Genomic DNA, 22,624 nt, shown 5'->3' on the forward strand with positions numbered 1-22,624 from the left:
TACCAGGTGTCCAGTGGTCACCAATTAGCAAAAACTGGGCACAAACAGGGCTTTCTAATTGATCGATGCAGACCTGATGGGAAGTAGAGAAGACACAGCTGCATAACCCAGTCCTGCACTGACCTGCTGCTTTAGGCCCCTCAGGGCTTGGGAAGCAGCAGTTTGGAGTCATTTGAGAACACTGCCCATCTCTCCTATGTGAATATTTTAAAGCAGTTGTTCTCCAGGAGGGTACAAGCAGCTAACCCTGCCCGTGTATTGGGTTGCAGATCCAGCCTGTGAGAACAGCATACCCTGGACCTGTCAGAAGGGTTGCTTTGGAGGGTAAGGTAACAGAAGGGAAGTGGGGAAGAAGAGACTCTCAGATGAACTTTCAGTCAAATTTCCATTCCTAACAACTTCTCCCATTTCAGTTTCCTCACATGTTGATATATTACACTAATTATAAAAATGACCTTCTCCCCTTGTACATTTTTTCTTCCTACCACTGCTCCACTCAATAGATTTACAGTCTAATGTTATTTCTGTGTATGCCATGAGAGCCATTCCAACAGCAACAGGGCATTATGAAAAAAGCAGCCAAAAGGTAATTAGAAATCTTGCTGAAATGTTATGTTTGTTACGTGAGGATTACAATGAATGATTCAATGAGCCTCAAAGTTCATCCTTAACATTGATAAGTGGGTTTCTGCCAAGAAATGCACAGCTGGTGACAGCAGGGATTCAGGGTTTGGGAGGGACACACACTTCTAAGGTGAAATTTGAGACAGGGATTAGAATTGGAGAAAACAAAGGAGGTCTTTATTCCTGGAAATGTTAAAGTCATTTTTCAGTGGCAAAGGAAATGCCATTTTTATAGCACATACCTAATTTTTCCCTTAGTTTTGATAGCAGATGTTTAGTTATATAGGTACAAAGTGGGATTCCAGCACTAGAACAAAGAAAAAGGCCATCAGGTTTTCTGGCTGTCCCTCAGGCACAGTAGCACCTTGTCACTTCGGGCTGTGGCCTTGTGTGTGCCACTTAATCTACCTGTACCTCCAGCTCCACGTTAACAAAGCAACTAGAAAAATAAAATATTGATAAGCAGGGTTAACTTGGTGTACAAAGAGCTGTCAGAACAGAGATCCCAGCAGGATGGAACTGCAGATGCAATGAAGTTACCCACAAGTCTTAACATCCAGACTATTCCTTCCCAAAGAGACACCGCTAATTGCAACAGTAACACACAATGTAACCTGTCTGCAAAGGCAATCTGCTAAAATAACAACTCCTACGAGGTTGTTCCCAAGCACTCTCAATTGTTCTAAGTAATGTTCCATTTTTCTTAGAGGTCCATCTCAATTGCATTTTAGCAGTCCTCTCAATGACCATTTACAACAAGTTTCAAAATAATACGGGTGGATTGCAGCTGCTATTAAGGTTAATTAATTAATGTTTCTGAAGACTGTTGAGGTTCTTGAATGAAAGGTTACACGGTGTATATCAGTGCTTCGCTGATATTAGACGAGGAAAAAAAAAACATGTTTTTCTTATGAAAATTAATTCTCTGGCCTCTTTTTAGACCTCTGTGCTGTAAACTAACTTTGTTTAGCTGCTTTCTTTGTAGTAATGACTTACAGACCATAATACGTTTCCTGGGAAGAGACTTCAAAACTGCACCAGCACTTTGGAACACCCTGTCAGCATCAGACAGTTACACTGCACATGGTCTAAGTGCAAATTTTTTTAACAATAGGGCTTTATTTCTGCTGCAAGTTAATATCACTGAGGTATTTCACTTTTATCTAGCTCCATTTGCACCTACATTTGCTTGGTAATGTGGCTTTGCCAAGTTATACAAATATAAATTATAGATTATTGTTTTGGGACACGTTTTGGGGTTTTTTTCAGCTTGTATTTTAGAGTCACACAATTTGTACGTGGTATTCTTTGCAGCTTACTTTCTACAACGTATCTGGTATAACCACATTGCCATTTAGTATAATGTATTAGGTTAAGGGTATATACTGCCTAGTTTGTGAGAAGCCAGTGAAATTTTCGTGAGAAATAAATGCATGCCCTAAAGCCATTCCTGCAAAATACTAAATGGTAAACAATTACAATGCTTATGCTAAGCCCTGTGTTAACAGCTGCATGTATTACAGACTGACACACCGAACATTGATACAGCAGTGGCGGTACAGAACGTAGTTAAAACCATATTTCAAAGCTTGTAGCATGCCAACATGCAAATTAATAAATTCTTCTTTCCAAATGTCACCGGCACGGTGATTTCCTGCCAGCCGGAGCGTCGTTCTCCTGCAGCAGTGAAAGTAACACAGTCAATCTCCTCTGAATCCTATCTCCCCTGCTTCCTGCAGGGTCCCTGGGAGTTTATGATTCATATTCCGAAAGCTGTATGCAGCAGCCCTTTGGGGATATATATTAATGAAGAAATTTTCTCACGCCAGAGCTGCCTCTTTATTGGAGTACGAAGGGTACAGTCTGTTCTGAGCGGCTTTTTAATTTCTCATAATTAACCCTGCCAGAATTAACATCGGTGGCATCACTGACAGCAAATTAAAGAAGCCACATCAGCAGAGTTAAAGCTTTTTCTGCCTTCCCCTCTCCCTCCTCCCCTTTTCAGCCCCCCCTATTTTCTGTGTGTTTAAAGAAGAAAGTTCTCAAAGTCTGACAAGACGATCATCCTGTCATTGCACTAAGAGCCCTGCTGGGATAGGTATGATTAGAGCATTTTCAGACTTCCCTGCCGTTAATACCAACCTATTTCAGCTCTTAACTGGCCACGTGCCATGTAGATTTGTGGCAAAGAACCATGGTTTCAGTTTCTTTCCCTCTATGAGGTACAGTGGCTCACCTGATCTCCACTGTGAGTGATGGAACCAAGATCTAAAGCCCTCTGCAGCATTCAGACGATTTCTTCCACTGACAATGTATTAAAAGCCAGATCAGCTGTGCTTTGAATCTCTTTAATCTAGCTTCATACCAGCCCCTTTTACACAATTCTGGGCAGATGATGAAACCATGCTATGAACACCAAGATACCCAAACAAACACGTTTTTTCTTCTGTTAAGCCAGAAATAAATGTGTTAAGTTTCGACATTCCTGCAGCCACTTAAATTGAATTTCAGAGAAGGAGAAAAGGGATGGACTATCAGTGTCCTATCTGATTTTCTCCACTGCATGTCTGAGAGGAAAAAGGGATCTCAGAGAAAGCCCAGGGTGGTAACTGCCATTATAAGAATTACAGTTCAAGGCCCCCTTGCCCTGCACGAGTGCTCCGAGCACCAAGGCTCTAGAGGTCAACACTAGATTGGCTTACACAAATATTTACCCCATTGTTTGATCATTTGCTGAAAACTGACAAATTATGAAGCTGAAAGGTCTAACAAAGGTGAGATGTGTTATGACTGCTGCTGTTACAGTCACACGCCAAGTTACCGTGGATGAAGTAAAAAACTGCTCTTCGTTCTCATACCTACCAATTTCTGTGGAAATCATGTTTATTGATTCTCTTATTCCCTCACTCTAATCATTGCCTTTCTTTAGCAATGAATGAAACTTATGGCCATGGTCACTCTGCTTTCTGCAGGAGAGAACCAAGGGCACACACATCTTACCATGTCAGGACCATGCCAGGAGATGGTAATTTTAAAGCCACAAGGAAAACTTCCAGTACTACCCTGCTACTCTGGACTTGCTTTGGTTCCCTTCTTTCCAGGGGCCTGGCATTGGATCCAGCTTAGAATTTCCAAGTGTTAAAACATTTGCCCAGACTTCAAAATGTCCCTGTAAAGAAAGATGCAAATTTTGCAGAGTACGGTGTGTGAAGTATCTTCCACCAATTACCTGGTCTGATGCTATTGTAACACGTCAATCTAAAAAGCCCAAATCCACAAAGCCAGTAATGTTTTCAGAGATTTGATAGCTTAAGGCCAAAAATAGGGATTTCCATCAACAGGGGGTAGAAGTCAGGGAGAATACAATGGCTCTGAGCAAGGATGTGACGGCTGACAGAGGTGCACACACACTTCCCTCCACAAACCACAGATTGCACTGAAAAACACTGCAGTTGGTGTAGCTTTGGAAAGGTGCCAGTGCAACCAGAATGATGATATGCTCCTTGCATTGTCATCTGACTTGATAGGCACTGCTCAAACACAATCTGTGAGCAATTTCAGTGTGCCACAGAGACCACCAGAGGGAAGGAATCTGATTTACATTCAGCGGTCTGAAAGGTCACAGCAATGATGGTGCTGCAGATTACTTGCAGATATGACAGCAGCATCAATTGCTTGAGACTATAACATTAAGTGTTTGTGTGTGTCTCTGTATATAAAAATATATGTACAGTTCTGCGAGGAGGAAACTAAACTGCTTAATAACTTTCTGCATTAAAGCTGAGAGGCAACTGGATTTTTGCAGAAGTTGTCATTAACTCAGACTTCTTCTGTGATTAGGGAAGCATAACAACACAGAGGAAATGAGTTTAGGATATACTGGTACCATGAATGTTCATAGTGGAAGAAGGAAGCTATGTAGCACCACCATACTGGACTCCAACCTAAAAGGCAGCAGAAAATGAGGAGAGCCAAACATGCCCTGAAGACAAGCTCTTCAGTTGGTTATAATTCCCATGCAACTCAAGCTTCTTTTTTTGGAATGTCAGTTTGGGTAATCGGTACATTGTCCTACATGCAGCTACAGTCCTGGACCATATTCTTGGCCCCCTTTAACTTCTCTGATCTCTAAAATTCTCAGCATTTTAATTAACTCCCTGTGACTCTTCCCAGCAAACACTACAGTTGAGAAGATTACCAACTGCAGGGGATTTCTGGGGTTGAGTCTTGAAAGTCCTTGGGTAATTATGAGAGGTTTCCAAGAGGCAGCTGATACTGACACATCTCTCTGAGTTGGTCCTCTTGATTTTATGACTATTTCCATCACTAACATACATCCTTTTAAAGGTATACAGATGGACAACTTAGCTGGGAGTGCTGTAGCATAATAAGCCAGGAAAGAGGGAATACACATGAAAAGAAACAGCCAAACAGTGCTCAGAGCAACTGGGAAGGTATTTAGAGCTTAGTGTAGAAAAATCTCTGAAGCCATTTGTTCTGTTTGGCTGCAGTAAAAGAAACAACAACAAGGACACAGACATATCAACCAAGGGCTGCAATACAAATCACAGGAAGCAAGATGATTTCTCAAATAACTAATTCACAACTGCAATTCTGTCCACAGTTTTAAGCATCACACAGATAAGTTAATTTTACTGTAGAGAGGGTGCAACTCCAGGAACCTTGACTCACCTTGGATACCTAAAAATCTCATGTCAAGACAGGTCAACGTGACTGAATTTATTCTTGCTAGGAAAGAGACGACTTTGAAATGACTGAACAGAAATATTTAATTTCAAATTAGGAAAAATTTTAATATAGCACAGAGATGTGGGAGATGGGGAGAACCTGTTCATTACCAGTTTAAATGAAATAAAGAAAGCCAAAACTGTAGGCATCATTTCACATTTGGAAATAAAGAGCCAGTATCTGCTATCAGTGACAGCTATAAAAGTCTCATTGACTTCAATGAAAGCTGCAAGTTTGCATCTAATTGAGGAATCTGGATCACAAAATGTAAAGAAAAATCATTTTGCTTAGAGAGTAATGAATATGCCATATTATGCTGCCAAGTAATATTATTGCCATGAAGTCTCAATGAGTTTATGAAACAGATTGATATTTTTATTAGTAGAGAGTAGATTGAAAGAGAGTGACAAAACAAAATGAGGATTAAAAAAAGGTAAAAGAAAGCAAGCTTACTGGGCCAAATGGCTTTTTCATGTCCGTAAATTGCTAAGTGTATTTCTAATTAATTTCCCAATTCAAACAGACAGAAATAAAAAAACAGAGGCTTTTGAGTGTGCTGTGAACTCAGGAGAGACTCTGTAGACTTGAACAAATAGTAGTATAAAATGGTTTATGAAACCAGAGGGTTTATGGTCTATAAATAACTTCCATGTATTTTTATTCTTTACACGTACAGTATTACTGAGGACTGGATGATAGCTTTTCACTGCTGCCTGGTTGACTTCTTCCACATACACACCCAAGGTAATGACGATATTGATCCTGAAGAGACATTTTTTGAGACAGATAAAAAAGCCACACAACTGAACTAAGAGAAAGGGCCTAGCAACTTAGTGGTAAAGCTGTGGTCCTTTAAGTGAATAGCAATTGGCTATACAGTTTAAAACCTACAACCTAATAACTTCAGGGGTCTGGGCTGAAGAAGAAAAAAAAAAAAGAAAGGAAAAAGAGTAAGACATCTAAAAGATGACTTATGGCAGTTAGTGCCTTTAGCAGCCCTTTAGATGGCTACCATATAAATTTTTAGGAATGCAAATATTATTTAAGTCAAAAAATATAGAAGATACATGTATTTGTCAGTGTAAACAAGAGACTCACTGAGAAAACGCTTCTGATCTTTAGGATTTACAGCATGCTCTTTTTTGGCTAAACGTGCAATTCAAAACGTGCCTAATTCCTAAAATCCATATATGTGACACTGCCTGGGTTTCCATGACTACTGCTCTGAAAACCATATTAATTATTCAAGAGGTCCATGCCATTCTCCCTGCGTTCCATAAGGAATGCTGGGAAGCACTGTCTGCCTTTATAGAGCAATACAGATATTTAAAAGGACTGCATCACTGGCTCTAAATACCACAGATATTTTCTTACAGTACTATGACATCTGCATGATAGGTCCCATAAATATTATTTAAACAGTCCAGTGCATCAGTGCAAAAAGGGAAGAAAAACAAAACAAAACCCCCAAACCAGAAAAACTCTCCTTTTGCTTTTTTTCTTCTATATTTCAACAATCTTCAAAAAGGTGCTTTAATTCTAGCCTCTGTTTATCATCCTGATATAATCCTATTTTAAACAAAGTCAACTGGCTTGCATGCAGGAGGGATTAGTTGCCTGTGTTTTTCTAGAGGATATAGTTTCGAATTGTGAAACTCACGTTAAATCAAATTTCTCACATCAGCTGTGACTAAGCAGCTGTTTGCCATATCTGTTGATCTCTGTATGTTTTAATAACCATAATCAGGGGCAAGGAACATTCTTTGCAGATAACGTTATCAAAACACAGTGTAACAAAGTAAGGAATGTCAGTGTTGGAGCAGCACATACCACCGCCGACGTCCTGTCACAGTGGAGCGATCAGTGCCAATCACCCCAGAGCAGCTCTGCTGCATTACGGGGCCAATTACTCAAAGGCAGAGAAGAAAGGCAAGTGGGCCAGATCCTCTTCTAGTGGGAGGAAAACAATGGAGTTACCCCAGATTTATACCTGTGTGACTGAAAGCATAATCTGGCCCAGCATCAATCTTGCCGACACGGAGTCGCTTGGGATCTCAGATTGGCATATATGTAATACTCAGGCAGCCCTGATGGAAAAGGCCCATAGGATATAAGAGAAAACGAGAGCTTTTCTGCAGATTTTTGAAGTCAAACCTCTGTATAAAATGCCACTGCTGAGATATAGTCTAGATCTCAATTAAATGCTCTCTATTCCTTTCATATTTTAGCTGCAAAAATAATATTTTTTTTAATGTCTATAAACTTAGGGAATATTTTTCTGCTCAAGAAAATGTGTTTATTTTTCTTGCCAGAACCGTCAAGTTACAGCTCTGTTACATTCTCCAGTAATATCTACAGAATATCTGAACGTGTTGCTGCCCTTTTACCTAAAGCAGGGATTTAAATGGTAAAGTGAATCTGAATTTCCCCAAAGCAAGGATACAGCCTTCTTTTAGTCCTGTCACCACAGAGAAAAAAGTGAAGTGAACAACAGAGAAAACAGAGCTCCAGATTCAAAGCCTATCCGAGTCACAATACCATGAACACATCTCAGACTGACACTCCCTGAGCATGATCAAATGCACAATAGTAAACAAACCAAAAAGTGCAGAAATATTTCCAAGTCTCAGAATCCTGGGAACACCCATCATGCCTGTGCTTGCCTCTCCTAACGTAGTGTCTCTTTACAGCACTCCTTCCACATCACATTGTACAAGCTTGCTCTGCATCCTGATGTGGGTCACAGCATAGCAGAGGTGCAGGAGCAGGACCCAGGACTGAGACGGCAGTTTTGTCTGATCATCTCCCACAACCTGTATCATCTACTTACCCTCTCTCAACATCTCCTTCCATTCCTAATGTTTGCTGGATGAAAATCTCTCCCCCCAGGCTCTGTAAGCACCCAGCACAATCCTCATCCTCCCTCAGTTCAGCTGTAGCATCAAGACACAGTTATGATCCAGCTAATATAATATTACATACAATAATCATTTCCAGTTGCCTATTTCCAGGTTTAGGTTTGTTTTTTTTTTTTAATCTTCTTCCCAAACACATTTCACTAACAGGGCACCATCATTACTATTATTATTTACTATTCAGATTGCAGCTCTAGTGCCCACAGTGAGCGTTCTTTATTACTCCCAAGTTCTCACTTGCCATACAAAGTGCTCCATCCAAATACAGATAAAAAGTAATTTCCTCAAGAGCAAGGTGTGAACTGAGCATACTTAATTGTGCACTGTTATATCAACTGTATAATGTTGCAATAAAATTCCAAAACAATGTGATTAAAAATTATACCAAATGAGGATACCTAGGTGCCATAGCCAGTCAAAGCGCATTTATCCAATCTAAATTACAAGCTAAGCAAATAAAATAAACATGCAATTTGCTAATTAAAGTGCACTCTCATGTATCCTGTAACCACCATAAATTATACAGCAACATTTAATTTTTTGACTGTTTAGCAACGTTTATGACTGCTTTACTAAATTAAAAGCAGAATGAAGGGGACAAATTAGTAAGAAAACACTGCTTTTCCCCTCCCATTTCCTTTCAGATTTATTTTTTCCGTAGTTTTGCTGTTTTGTTTTTAAATTGCACCTTCCTTCCTACAACAGCATCTTAATTTTACTGTGGGTTTTCTCCATTTTTACTTCCAAAGTGTATGTTCTACCCCATTCAATGACAGCTATTTGCTTGTGCAAGTTCTCTCCAGCACAGAAGTCAGAGCATTTGAATTATTATTATTTGAATAATCTTTTAACAAAAATTCTATGCTCAAAGTCCCCATATTTGGATAAATGACAAGAATGATGGTTTTTTCCCCTCAAATTAGACAAAGATTTTTCAATCTCCTCATTTCACCCCAAACCTACTGCCCAAGTCACAAATGGCAGCTGACTGGGTTCTAGTGGAAGCTGTGAGCCTTCCATCATCTGGAGTCAAACGCTGAAGGCATTCCTGGGTTCCACTCGAGGGGAACTGTGAACAGTTGGGGTTTGTTTTCTTTTAAAATATAAGAAAAGTCTCAGACTCTGTTTGCCTGGCAACCAGGTCAGCTGTGCTTTAGACTTCTCACAAACAGTTTTTTATCCCAGAATATGGTCAGGTAAAGAGGAGGAGGAGTGGGGGAGTGGAAGCCACTGTTCAATCCCTTACTCTACTCTTTTCTACAATGGGATTAGTTATGGGATCTGACTCTTATCCCAGTTTCTCGCTTCTCCATTTACCACATTTCTTCCTCCCTTTGCACTCATACAGAAGGCAAAATGCCAGTAATTTGTAGAGCATGGAACCAAAGTGGTTCTTTTTCAAATTCACGCCCAACACCCAAATATTTAAATTCCTCAAAATCTTCCATCTATCTAAACTTTAGAGATCATCTATGACTAATGTGCTCATGTAAGTCAAAAAAAAAAAAACCACATCAGACCACAGGACAGCCTTTGTAGTTGGCCATTATCTCAAACAACAGAAGACACTGCTCAGCACTGTGAGCACTGGGGCTGATGTTCTGCACCCAAGTTACCTGCAGGCTCCCCAGCCCCTCTGTCCCACTGGCACAACAAACCCTGTCAGAATGGGGAGTTCCTCACAACCCTCCTGGGTAGCAGTGCTCCTGAGGCAGATTCCGATGCAGTCTGCATTCTACAGAAATATGGAAGAGTTTTATGCAGCTTTAAAGATGATTAAGGGCAAGAAAATCTTTCGGCTGAAGCCAAAGATCACTCCGGGAAGACCCAAATGGCTGGGTACAAACAGGGTACAGAAAGTGCTACTAAGACAACCTTCTAACAGAGGTCAAAGGGCTTTGTTGGAAATGCACAGCACTAACGTTCTAATATTGATAAATTCATCCAAAAATTAGAATCTTTGCAGAGCTGTTTTTTCCGTAATATCCTAGAAATATGCTAGGAGAAATTGCTCAGCAGATACTCTGCACAGAGTGGGGCAACCGAGGAACACTTTCTCCAAACCTTTTAGTTGCACTTCAGTATAATATTCTTTCATACATGTCCTCCTTTCACAGCAACTGAGGTGAGTATATCTGTACTTTGTTCATTACAGATGCCTTTTTAATTGGTATCACTTTGCTGGGAGGAGTTACCTCAGTGCTGCCCAATTTGCAGTTTTGCTGCAAGACCTTTTCCCTTAGAAATACTCATAAATTCCTGTCTTCAATGAAAACTGTTTTACTAGAACAAGGAAATAATTTTACTATCTAATCTGCCTCCCAAAACCTTGCCTAAAGACAGCTCCTGGCTCATTGGTAATTTATTTTTTGGAAAATGGTAGGAAAATGCATTTCGTTTTGTCTTTCAGGCCATCCTTTTTGTAATTTTTCCTACTGACTGGCATCTAATAATATTGCTTCTGCAATGAACAGAAAGCATTGGATCCTCTTGAAAACAAAATGCTGCAATTTAGGAAAAAGAAAAAAAAAGGCAATTTCTTCTTCTTACTCATGCACAGATATACGCTAGCTAGAAAATATCCTTTATGCCTTGCCCATGGGGGGTATGACACCACCTCTCAAATCTCTGCTTATGCCATGTGATGCAAAATAATTTTAAGTACTAGACAGAAACAGTCCCTGCAACCCTGCAGGTTTAAGGATGAATCATATTTTCTGCTCTTGGATTTATGTCTCCATCTGCTTTGATTTTTGGGACTGGAACTAGATCTTGGACAAAGAAAGTTGATGCCAACAGCTTGTGAAGCCAGTGCCCATCAGAGGGGTGTACTAGTTTTAAACTGAACAGCCTGTGTCAGTAAGTATTGTCAGGTTGAACACTCCAGTGCAGGGACACCATGTGTCAATTGAGGGGAACCAGCACATGTGTAATTTAGGGGTTATAAAATGGATTTACTTAGCATAAGTGAGATTCTAGACTCAGTAGTATTTGGCCCAGCTGTTTATCAAACTTACCACATTTACATATGACCTTCTTCAATCCCTCCCCCCCCACCTGCCCAGCTGAGAAAAATCAATAGTGCTTTGTTGTAGGGTTATGAGAAATTCCAGAAGTGCAAGATAAGCTACTCTCTCGGTTCAATCCTAATAGCCAGTGGAGCTCAAGGGAACTCAACATTATCAGGGCTATGGCTCACTATTTTTGTGTTATTATGACTTAAGAATATTTTAATGCTGGAAAAAAAGAGTTGTCATACTTTCCAAATTTCTTTCTGCAAGATACTTACATATCATGTCCTGGGAAGCTTTCCTATGAGGCCTGAACTTTTGGAGAAATGGAATCGGAAAGTCTCCACCTTCTCCCTCCCAATATGTAACAGTGAAGTTATTTTTAAAGTAAAAACAGTGGTAGAAAACCTTTTTAATTAATTCCCAAATTATTTAGAAGAGCTCATTTTATACAAAAAAAAAAAAAAAAAAAGGAGCTACAATACAATTCAAGCACCTTGTTTGTAGAGTGGGATTCATCTCTGTTTTCCCATTGTGAAGCCAAAGTAACACCACAGGACTGAATTGTATTAAGACCAGATTTCCCGAAAATAAGGGGGAGACCACAGCCCTGCCTGTTGACCTCTGCGGGATTTTTGCCTAAGTGATTATTGCAAGATAAAGCCTTCTGACATAAAGAGGAATGAAACTGAATTTTAAAAGAAAAAAATGTGTAACAGAAAATGCAAGGCAATTATCTGATTACTAATAGGAAGAGGTACAGAGCCACTATGTATAATGTTCAAGGGATTATCCAGCTTTGAACAATGCTTGCTTAACAGCTGCTACCAAACTGTGGTTTGTGTACTTGGCAGAGAGTTTCATTAATGATAATCTACAGTGTTTACAGCCCATAGGCCTCTAAATATGTTAAGAACCTTTTTTATTTGTATTTTATAATCCTTTTCCCCTTATGTTTTATGTTTTTCTTGATATTTTTGAGATCTGAGGGGGTTTATGTTTCAAAATGATTCATTCTGCTCTGACAACTGCATAGCAAGATTGCAGTAAATGTTCCCTTGTTATCAAGACTATGTATTTATAAACAGAAAGGCAAACCATCTAAATTCATACCAGGGTTTGGATCACCACCAGCTAATACATTCAGACGCCAATATACAGTGCTCCATTGTTTACATGCGAAAGTAAATGTCAAACAGAGGTGTCTTCGCCAGTTACTGGATATTCCTCAGTCACTCCTTGGATCTGTCAGGTTGCAGCAAATTGAAACTGCCTTATTTTTGACACTGCATTTGACCTGAACTTCATTTAGAGGAATCCTGCAATTATTTTAACGGTACGGTATTGATTAAGACCTAGATTTGCTTTAAAATTGGGTTTTCAGACGTTTCCCTGATCTGTTCTCTATGGCAACACTTAGGTAATATCAGGAAAACAGAACATAATTAAGAATATAATTCTGTTGTGGAGGGGATTATGTATTGTGCACACTAGGAAGATCATCATGATTCAAATGCCAAGTCACTGAGTCCCAGTTGCAATTGTTTGGGCACATGGTATTTCAGTGGCTACAATTCTGACAGGATAAAACCAAAGAAGATCATTCCTTCAAAGCAATTAGCACAGTTAATTTTGGCACAGGACAGAACACTTCTCCCTCAGTATTTCTCCCCTCTTTTGTCCTCCCCCCCTGTTTTTATCACGGGATTCGTGCCCATTCCCGTTGAGGATCCCTCCTGCCAGGCTGTGCTCCCCGGGGGCTGTGGCACTGCAAAGAGCCCACTGCACCCACAGCCAGGGACTCCCAGAGATGTGTTATCCCTGTTCCAGCTGGTGTCACAGGGCCATGAACACCGCATCAAAACCCACTGGAGGTTTGGTTTTTTCACAGTGGCCCTCCAATGTGCTGAGCTGCTGAGCCAGCCTCACTAAAATGTACACTTGAAAGAAATCCTCTCCCCTCCTGATCACTATTGGTTTCTATAGAAACAAGAAGGAACCTCTGTTCTTCTCTAAATTTTTCCCCTAATGCTTTTTGCAGACTGTATGAAACCAATTTTTTTTCAACTTGTTTTTTTTTTTTACTTTTTAGACTCCACAGCCCTCCATTTCTAACCTCATTCATCCAATTAAAGAACAATAGATTAGATAAAAAATGGGCATGGGGTTTAAATTTTAAGCAACTCAATCCTATGCATTAACTATCTGTGGTCAATCCATCTCTCCTGGGTCATTTTATGACTCAAGCATTTCAAAGTAAATAGCTTAAAACAACGGTACATCACAAGAGTTAAAAGGGGTCAAGAGGATATTTACTTAACCACTAGTTGACTTTTTAACTTAGAAATATTTCAGCAGTTACTGTATTTAAATGAAATCCATCTCCCCAGCATCCCCATAAATTACTCTAAAACTCCAGGGTTCTCATCCATGTTGTGAGTCACCACCCCAATGCCTGCAAGTTCTTATTTAGAAAACTGTGATGTTTGCTTGTTTTGTTATTGTGCCCTTCTCCAGAGACTGCATTTGCACAGGAATTGCTAAGGCTTGTAAATATTGTATCTGCCTTGTTGTACTCAGTACGCAAATATACTTGCAGTCAGTCATATAAAAAAAGAAAACTAAGGGCTGTTGAGCCATGAAAAATTTCTAACAGAGGTCTGACTTAAAAAAATTAGAGAAAAAAATCTTTACAACTAAAAGACTAATAGACTACACTAGCCAGAAGGGAAAGCAGTAATACAAAGATGTTATTTGGGACCTACTGTTCTCTCCTATCACAGAAAAAGGAAGCAATAACCATTATTCACACCATCATGATGCAATTTAATGCTGTTTTATAAAAACAACAATGAGCACTCATTTTCAGTGCACACAAATAACTTTCTTTTATAGTCAATTCATATTTACTCACACGTTTACTTGGGAAGTTTAATATTCATGCACATACAAATCACTTACTGTAGGTAGAGAGTTGAACTAAACAGAATAGAGGTTGATTATATTAGACGATTGCAGATGGGACCAAATTGATTCCTCATGTCATACTAACACGGTAAAGTGACACACAGGACAGCTTCTGTCCACAGATCTGAAGGAAGAATTCAGTACAAATACTGGTTTTGCTAAAGTTACTGCCACACCAGCACTGCCAGATTATCAGCAGAGATAAGAACGGGACAATCATGGAGCTGCAGTCTGTGAAGTGGTGTTTGTTTTATAATCCTATGTTAGCCTTTTTTTGCTTTAAACGAATTAAAATCCTTCTGCAGGTGCTAGGGATATTATGAGAGTTGTAAACTGAACAAAGTGCTGTGTCAGATTCCTCCCTACTTAAACTCTAAGTCAGCACACAATTCTTCTACCACTATATATAATGTTATGACTTTCAGCATCAGCTTTGAGGATCTAGCACAACAAGGTGCAGGACTGAAGTCACCTCAAAGCCCTTGGTGGGTCTCATTAAGGCTCGTTACTAAAAAAGATATTTTTTCCCAAGGAAAAGGGAAAAGGAAAAAAATTCTTATTGTTTCTTTCAGTAAATAACTTGCCTCATTTTTTAAATTTTTTTGTTAGTTAAAAATGCAAAACTCCTATTTCAACATCAAGAATATTAATAAAAAAAAATGCCCATGCCAATGTTATATTTTTTGCAAAGCAGTCTATCATAGAAACAGCTGTTCGATATTAATTATTTTACATTTCCAGAGAGAACTTGTCCCATAACTAACATGTTTGCAATTTCTTAGAAAAACACTTATGGAGTGTTTGCTCCATGGGCACTAATCACACCAGAAGTCATCAATTTGATCAATTTGCGGAGGTTTTGTTCTATTTCACCACAGAAAAATATTCTGTGTCTACAAAGAACCATTTTCAGCATCAAGCTTCATTCCCCTTCAAAACATTTATGACCCCCCCCACAAAAAAAAAAAGAGAAAAAAAAAGCCAAAAATCAAATAAAAAACCCAACAGTCCCAGCACAGATTGGCACTCCCCAAAGGTTATCATGAGAAAAGATGTATAGGACAGGATTTCTTATTCCAGCACTCAGCAGTCCATCAACGATACACTGATATTAACAAGGATGGAAATATCGAATGCCTGGTGATCTGCCAAAAAATTGTATGGTACCTACTATCCATCTTCTCTCTGTCTCTCCAGACTGCAAGAGCTCTGTAGAGCTTCGTGCACAGAAACCTATTCTAAAGGATATATTGTGTAAAGGGGGAACCTGAAAATCTCATGTCAAGAAGCAGGAGAAACATGTGCACCACAGCTAACTATTACTGTCATACCTAGAAAGAATTTAATATATGCTAAACTCAAAGTGAACAGATGTATGGTATAGAAGAGTGCGAGACTTATGTTATTAACTAATTGCTAGTTCAGAAAAGCTCTGTGAAAGTACAAAATCTCTCTGCCAACATTAGACTGCACTCAGGCCTGCTCGTCCCTAATATGGCAGTGGGGGAAGAAAAGACACCTTATTGAAATTATAAAACTTCTAGAAGGGGGGAAAAAAACCCCATCTACTTCAAAAAACCTGAAACTTTAGAAGCAGATACACTGATACACTTCATTTTGGTAACAGCAGAACTTGTCTTCACTGTTTACCTTACTCCTGGTTTACTCTGCACACAACTCCAGGTCCCACTTGCGTGTGCCCACCTCCAGCTGTCCTGACACAGTTAACAGAATCTCTGCCTGTTTGCTGTGGCCGCTATTACAAGATTATGTAGCAAAACAAGAATATCCAGTTGTTGGTCATTGATTTATCTATAAAACAGTAACTGTAAAAATGATAGAAGAGGTTCTGCACTAGACAGTCTTGTGAAACAGTTTATTACTTAAGCATTAATGACCCGTTTAGAGGTCTTTACTGGTCAGGTAATGACCAGCTAAAGGAGTTAAGGGCCCGAGGCAAAGCACTCTAATAAAACCCTGCATAGAGCATGTGTTTGGTTCCTCCAAATTCTATTAGGAAAGAGAAGTGTAAAGGATAATGAAAGACATGTCCAAGAGGCACTTGTATCAGCCCTCTCATTTTATATTTGGCATAACACACATGGCCTTACTCCAGCGGCACAAATCATTCCTTGTTTATACTACCACCTATCACGGAGAAGAGCAGTAACTGCAGCCGAAAATGGCCAGCCATGATGTTAAGGACCCTGTTGCTTTGGGCAAATAAACCTTCCTCCAGCTGACAGAGCACATCCTATTATGTGAACACCCACTATCCTTTGCACCTACAGAGAACACATGCTCAAAAGGACAAGAAGGGAGTCATTACATGCTGCCAGGCATCTAAGCCAGTCCTGCCAGTCCTAAATCCTACTCTAGTAGTATTAAGGGTGGAGGAACTAAATGCTTTCTGTATTCCTGTGCAATTCTATCTGACTACGAATGTCCACTTGCATTTTACTGTTTGCATTATGAGAAAAGGCATATTAAAATGGGAGTTTAATATTGATATCTCCACTCCAAGACCGAGACAGAACAGCTGTATATATATACTTGCCAGTAAATCAGAAAGCCAAGGGTTGGAACACTACCCAGGGCTCACTCTTGGCTTCAGAGGCAGGTAAAACACTCAGGCCCACATAACCGCATCTTGCTGCTACAACCCCACAGCAGCATTGATTTTGGTCCTGATTTACAGCATCATTTGTTCTTGATAAGAGCCACTTGCCAGCACTACTCAGAAAAAACTAAAATACAATCTAAGAGTGGAAATTAGAAACAAGAGAGGATAAGAGGCCAAGAACTGCTGGAAAACTGCGTGAAGGTTCCTGTATTTGCGGGATGAGATGTTCTAGGTATAGGCAAGTTTACTGTCTCAGCATTTATTGCTGTCTCATCAACAGTAAAATGAAGATAAAACATATTTCTGATGACTTAGTCAAAAAGTTACTTAATTTCACTGTCACTTTTATGCCTATAGTATATTTCCAATGTTTATTTTAAAAACCACTCTGTAGTGTTTACCTGACTAATTATAATAGCTTCTTCAGAGTATTTCCATTTTTTTGTGCGTAAACAGCCTTTTAAGTCATGCTCAAGGCTTATTACAAACCTTAACAATCCTTCAGAGCCACTGCAGCTAATCATATTACATTAAGCCAAGTTTAACTCATCTACTGAGTAGAAAAATGGTGGCTTAATACTTACACCTTCCAACTTGCAAGGTTAAATATCTCACTGCTTTATTTCAGACCATCTGAACTGATCACAAAACGGTCTAGGCATTTACTGAAATTAAATCTTCCATCAAAATTGGGCAGACCAGAAAACATATAAAATATTACATAGATATGATTATTTCTACAGAAACACACTTGGAAGAGTTAAGGATACGAAAACAAAATTCAGGCCCTAACCAAAAGTTGATGCAGTGCATGCAGCACAAAGACTGAATTCAAACCAGAGGATTTGTTCATTTTTTTAGAGCCCAATTATAAACTTTTGCAACACAGGGTTAACAGGAGAAGTGCTGACACAACACTAAGTGCATAGTGGCGCCTGCAAGCAGCGCTATAATTAATCTAAGTGTACTGTCATTACACTAAACACTGTTTCTCTTCTGCAGCATCATTCCAAATCATGAGGCTCTTGCTCTGTTTCTCAGACAACATGCAGTTTCTTTCCAATCATGTACGTTTCCAGTCATGGCATGATTTGCTAAAGGAACGTTAGGTCTTGAAGCAATACCTTAATCAAATCAGAATCTTCTCCTGTAAAACAAATCTTTGGCTTTTGGAGAATTAGTAACATCTAATGCCTTAGGATAGAGATGTGAAACTGTGAGCTGAAAAATGCACTGCTGGAGACCATACTCAGCCTTCTTGCTTCCAGCCATTTACAAGTACATCTATCTAGCCTCCTACCTACACACCTCCACTTTATATGGTCATAAACCACCAATACAGTGTCTAAATTATACCCTGAAAACTCCAGGTTTGAAATGGCTTGTATGAAAATTCACCTCATGTGGTTTATTCGTTTCTGCAGGAATACAAGGCTCTGATTCCTCTTGAATGGAACTCATTTAAACAAAGCCCAACCACAAACACCCATAAAAATTAAGGCATTATTGGTATTTATGGAGAGATACATGTAAACTCAGGGAATTTTCTGTAAAAGGCTTAAATAGAGGAAAGAAGTGGAATCTTGCATATAAAACACTAGCTGCATTCACAAAGTTAGTAAGTACTTTATGAATTAATACTTTGAAAAACACATTACAAGGGAAGAAAAAAAATTCATCATGTTTGGAAACCCATTTATTCACACACATTTCTGATCTTTTCCCTACTGCATCCCACATCCACTGAAGTCATATTATCCTAATGAACTAAGAAAATACGGGAACAGCAGGAATTTAAGTATTTTACAATATCTATCTGAAGCTAGTAGCTTATAATTGATAGATATTTATTCAGAATATATGCACTTCAACAAAAACTATATTTGAAGCAATTGTCTATTTCAGGAACTTAGAGCAAGCTATTATGATTATGTTTATGAAATTAAAATACATATACCAGAATTACTTATTCTTCACTTTTCATATGCACATCGTTGATTAAAGATCAATCAGAATGCTACAGAAAGATTTCTATAGTAGTGACTTTAACATGGAATCAGTATGCTAAATTCATGTAAATCACTTTGGAAAAATCTTAGACTCTTCAGTGTAGTGCTGGATAAATTTATATACGGAAACTGAAAAAATACACAGTAAAAGCCAATGGTGAGATTAGAAGCTGTGTCCACTGGGCCAGCACAGACCACTGAGTTGTTCAGCATCTTTACCCTCTGCAAACAGCAGAGTTGCAAGAGTGAGAATTGGATAAAACTTCTTCAGAAGCATGTTTGAAAGACACAGCATCGAGCAGATGCAGCTCAATTGTTCATACGAAGGCTACTGTGCTGCAAAATCAAGTTATGTTTTCCCCCCAAATAAATGTATTTCATCTACTAAACAAAAGACCACAGCACACATACATACTCAGAGAAGCCACAAAACACGCCTGATGACTACTCTACATTTCAAGAGTGAATAATGATTACAGGCATATGGTCCTAACAGCGTGTCAAAACCTAGAGCAAAGTAATATTAACAAAGTAATCATACTTATTCTTTTATATCTAAAGATGGCAGTCCAGAAACATTTTAATTTTGCTCCCCTCCTTGTGTTGGCAGTGGCATTCATGCAACTGCACAGGCAGATAGGCCAGGAAATTAATCTGGCTGCAAAGTAATTTCCCTCCCTCCAATTCCCACCCCCATAAAAAAAAAAGAAAAAAAGAAAGAAAGAAAAAAAAAAGAGAATGAGCAGGACCAGTCAGCTGATTCATAACATGACATCCTAAGGCCAGTAGCAGCTCAAAGCAGACAGAACAAATGCATGGTGCATGGCTGGGGTAAGACTGGAAGGCAGGATAGCATTCATCATATATGTGTGAGATGTAAAGTTAATGAACAACACACCTAAAATTGACAGTGTCCAGGCTATGATGTTTTACAGATGCTTACATGAATTTCCAAGGTTCTTTATTTCCTTCATCTTTTCAAGTTTTCCAACTCTCATTTTTGGAAATCCAAACTACCTCTAGCTCAGACAACCACATATAAAACTTACCACTGTAACAACTAACAACACAACCACGTCCTCTGTGCCAGGCAGCAGTAGCACATTGGGCCATTACTACAGAACTGGAATGGCCAAACTATGCCAGCTCTGTTACAGCCTGTAGGCACACCTGTAGTTAGGAAAATTAAACTTAACACTCACAGCACACACTCACTGAGCCCACCAATTTGCTTAGTGGAATAATTCTCTCAAGTACAGAGACCGCCAGAAAGCTGCTGAGAAAAAACATCCTAGGTCAACGTACTAAAACGTTCAGAAGAGAAGTGGCCAAGGGTGTACTGTCCCCTGTTGACTGAAGAAAAACCTCAGCATCAAGAGACAAGGCAGTTAAATTGCGTGGCAGGTGATATTCCATCAGTAGGCACACCTGGTTAACCCTCCACACCACCAGGTCACAGGGATGCCTCAGAGGACCGAGGAGCACAGCGGGTTTTGGGAGGCAGAGACAGGTCCTCAGTTACTGCCTCCACATCTACCTAATTCCACCTTCACATTCTTAACATTCTGTCCTCAGCAGCATGAAAGATCTGCTCAAACCAAAAGCAGCAAATGACATTGGGAAGCAATCAGTGCTTTGGAGGCAGAGCAGCCCACCATGGTGTGCAAGCCACGGTCACCCAGGTCCTGCTGAACCTCACAGGCAAGGCGTACGCTCCCACGTTACAGCAGCAGCCAGGACTAGAAGTAGGGATCCTAGTTATTTTGTCCCATTACTACGAGCTAGAAAAAAACCCATATAAACACTTCAGATCAAAAGACCCAACCACCCTTCTCAAGTGAATCCCAGGCCACAAAGCTAAAGGATCAGACTTACTTCTGGTGCTGCGACTGCTGCATTTTCAGCTGTGTTGTAGCTCATCTTCAGGCAGGTGCATAGAGGCTGGTTTCTCCAGGATAACCTCTCCCTGGCAAGGGCAGCAGACTCTGCCCCCTCAGGCTGCTGAGAGCCCCAAAGCCATGCTTTCTCTGTCACCAGGTTATTATAGAAAAGCCACAAAGAGCTATGAAAGCAGAAGCATCTTTGGAGGGTTTTGCTACTTTCAAGGAGACAAGATGGGCTCAGATATCTCGCATCAGAAGAGGGCTGTAGGCACCAGATCATTAGTGGGCAGATACAACCCTGAGTCAGAGGCGTATGCCAGCCCTAAAAGGCAGGAGCTCAGACATCACCGTGGATCCTGCATTTGCTAGTGGCTAAATCTAGTGATTAGTCAGCACTGAGAGCTGCTGAATCACTCTTCAAAGGCACCTATCTCCCTGCTGACATCAGCGAGGCAGCCACACACTCCACTGAAATAGTCTGGGCTGCTCAGCTGCAGTCAGTACCCTTTTACTAAGCTTGCACAAGGCCTGAACTATGGCACATAAGTTCTTATCCCTGACCTGCCACAATATTATAATAATAATACTCACATGCATAACAAAAAGATGCCTGTGATCTTGCATTAAGTTTTTCATGTCATTTTTCTGATAACATAATTTGAGATGTAATGCAATATTTACAGTCAATCTTAAAAATTACTAATATACTTAAAAATCTTTTAAAGTTCTTTTCAATTCAGATTCTATCTCATTATTAATTGTTCGGGTATTAATTATTTTAGATTAAATGAATGTAGGCATTGATATTCATAGAAGACAAATGATACACTAAGCAGATGAGACAATTAGCATGAATTACTTCAATAAACTTGAACTCCCCAAAATCTCTGTATCATTAAAAACTGCTTTTAATTTAAAAAAAAAAGAAATCACAAGATTAATATCATTTTTTATTACTGTGATTCTTTAACATTTTACTGGCCATGACAGACTTCACCTGCCTAAATCTGAATTCTGTCAACTCTCATCGTAACAAAACCCAGTCTTACAGATAAGGTGCTCTCCACAGGGGCCAAACAAAAGCTAATCAATATTTTCTAGCTAAAGGACAATCTTTGAGTCAAGATCTGTGTGAGGAAAATCTTTAGCCAATTCTTAGAGGAAACCAACAACACAGAAATACAAAAGCAATTAAAGTCATTGCTTCAGAATTTAACAGGAGTTCTAAAAAGTGGCAATTATTTTCCCACACCAGTGGATAAAAATAACTGTAAAAAATTATTCATGCAACAGAAAATATTTGTGACGTAAATCAGAAAAACTAATAAAATAAAACTGCTGCTCCTCGGTGATAAAACTGAACAAAAGGCATATTGGTGTACAGTGGTTTTGTTCATGACAGAATTTTGGTATTGTTCTAACATCCACTTTGACAGAAAATGCCTGTTAAGCCCTGGGTAAAGAATATACTTGAAAATTTTCTTCTTTTCTGTTTCTTTTTTACATCTGAAATCAATTAAACAATAATTAGGAATTGATTTTGGAATGCTTATAATCCTGCTCATTTGTGCAATTTTTTTTTTAGGTAGGGTTCTGTTCCTTCTGAGGAGACTTAAATATCATTGAATAAAATCCTCAGGACTTTTTTTACCAAACACTCGGATTTATAACAGAGAGGCAAATCCTCCTCTCCTCTTTTAGAAGAGTGTTCCTGTCAAAGTCAAAGACACTGCAGCATCCTTGAAAAGCAACAGAGCTTACACTGTATCACCCACTGGAGTCAACAGGAGTGCCAGGAGGATGACAAACAGAGCTGTGGTTCAGAAGTACTTTAACACTTAAA

General features: G+C 39.3%; 1 protein-coding gene across 4 annotated transcripts in view; it reads right to left on the minus strand.

Moving 5' to 3' along the window:
- The window catches only part of AFF2 (AF4/FMR2 family member 2), a 302,637-nt gene extending 281,778 nt beyond the window's left edge, over positions 1 to 20,859 (minus strand). For all 4 annotated transcript variants that reach the window (XM_027645270.1, XM_027645271.1, XM_027645272.1 and 1 more), the window contains exon 1: positions 20,774 to 20,859. In XM_027645270.1, the coding sequence (XP_027501071.1) occupies positions 20,774 to 20,796 (23 nt within the window). In that variant the 5' untranslated portion in view covers positions 20,797 to 20,859. The remainder of the gene's footprint in view (positions 1 to 20,773) is intronic.
- Positions 20,860 to 22,624: the final 1,765 nt, after the last annotated feature.

Source organism: Corapipo altera, unplaced genomic scaffold (assembly GCF_003945725.1).
Source record: "Corapipo altera isolate COAL_440 unplaced genomic scaffold, ASM394572v1 65, whole genome shotgun sequence".
Classification (NCBI taxonomy): domain Eukaryota; kingdom Metazoa; phylum Chordata; class Aves; order Passeriformes; family Pipridae; genus Corapipo; species Corapipo altera.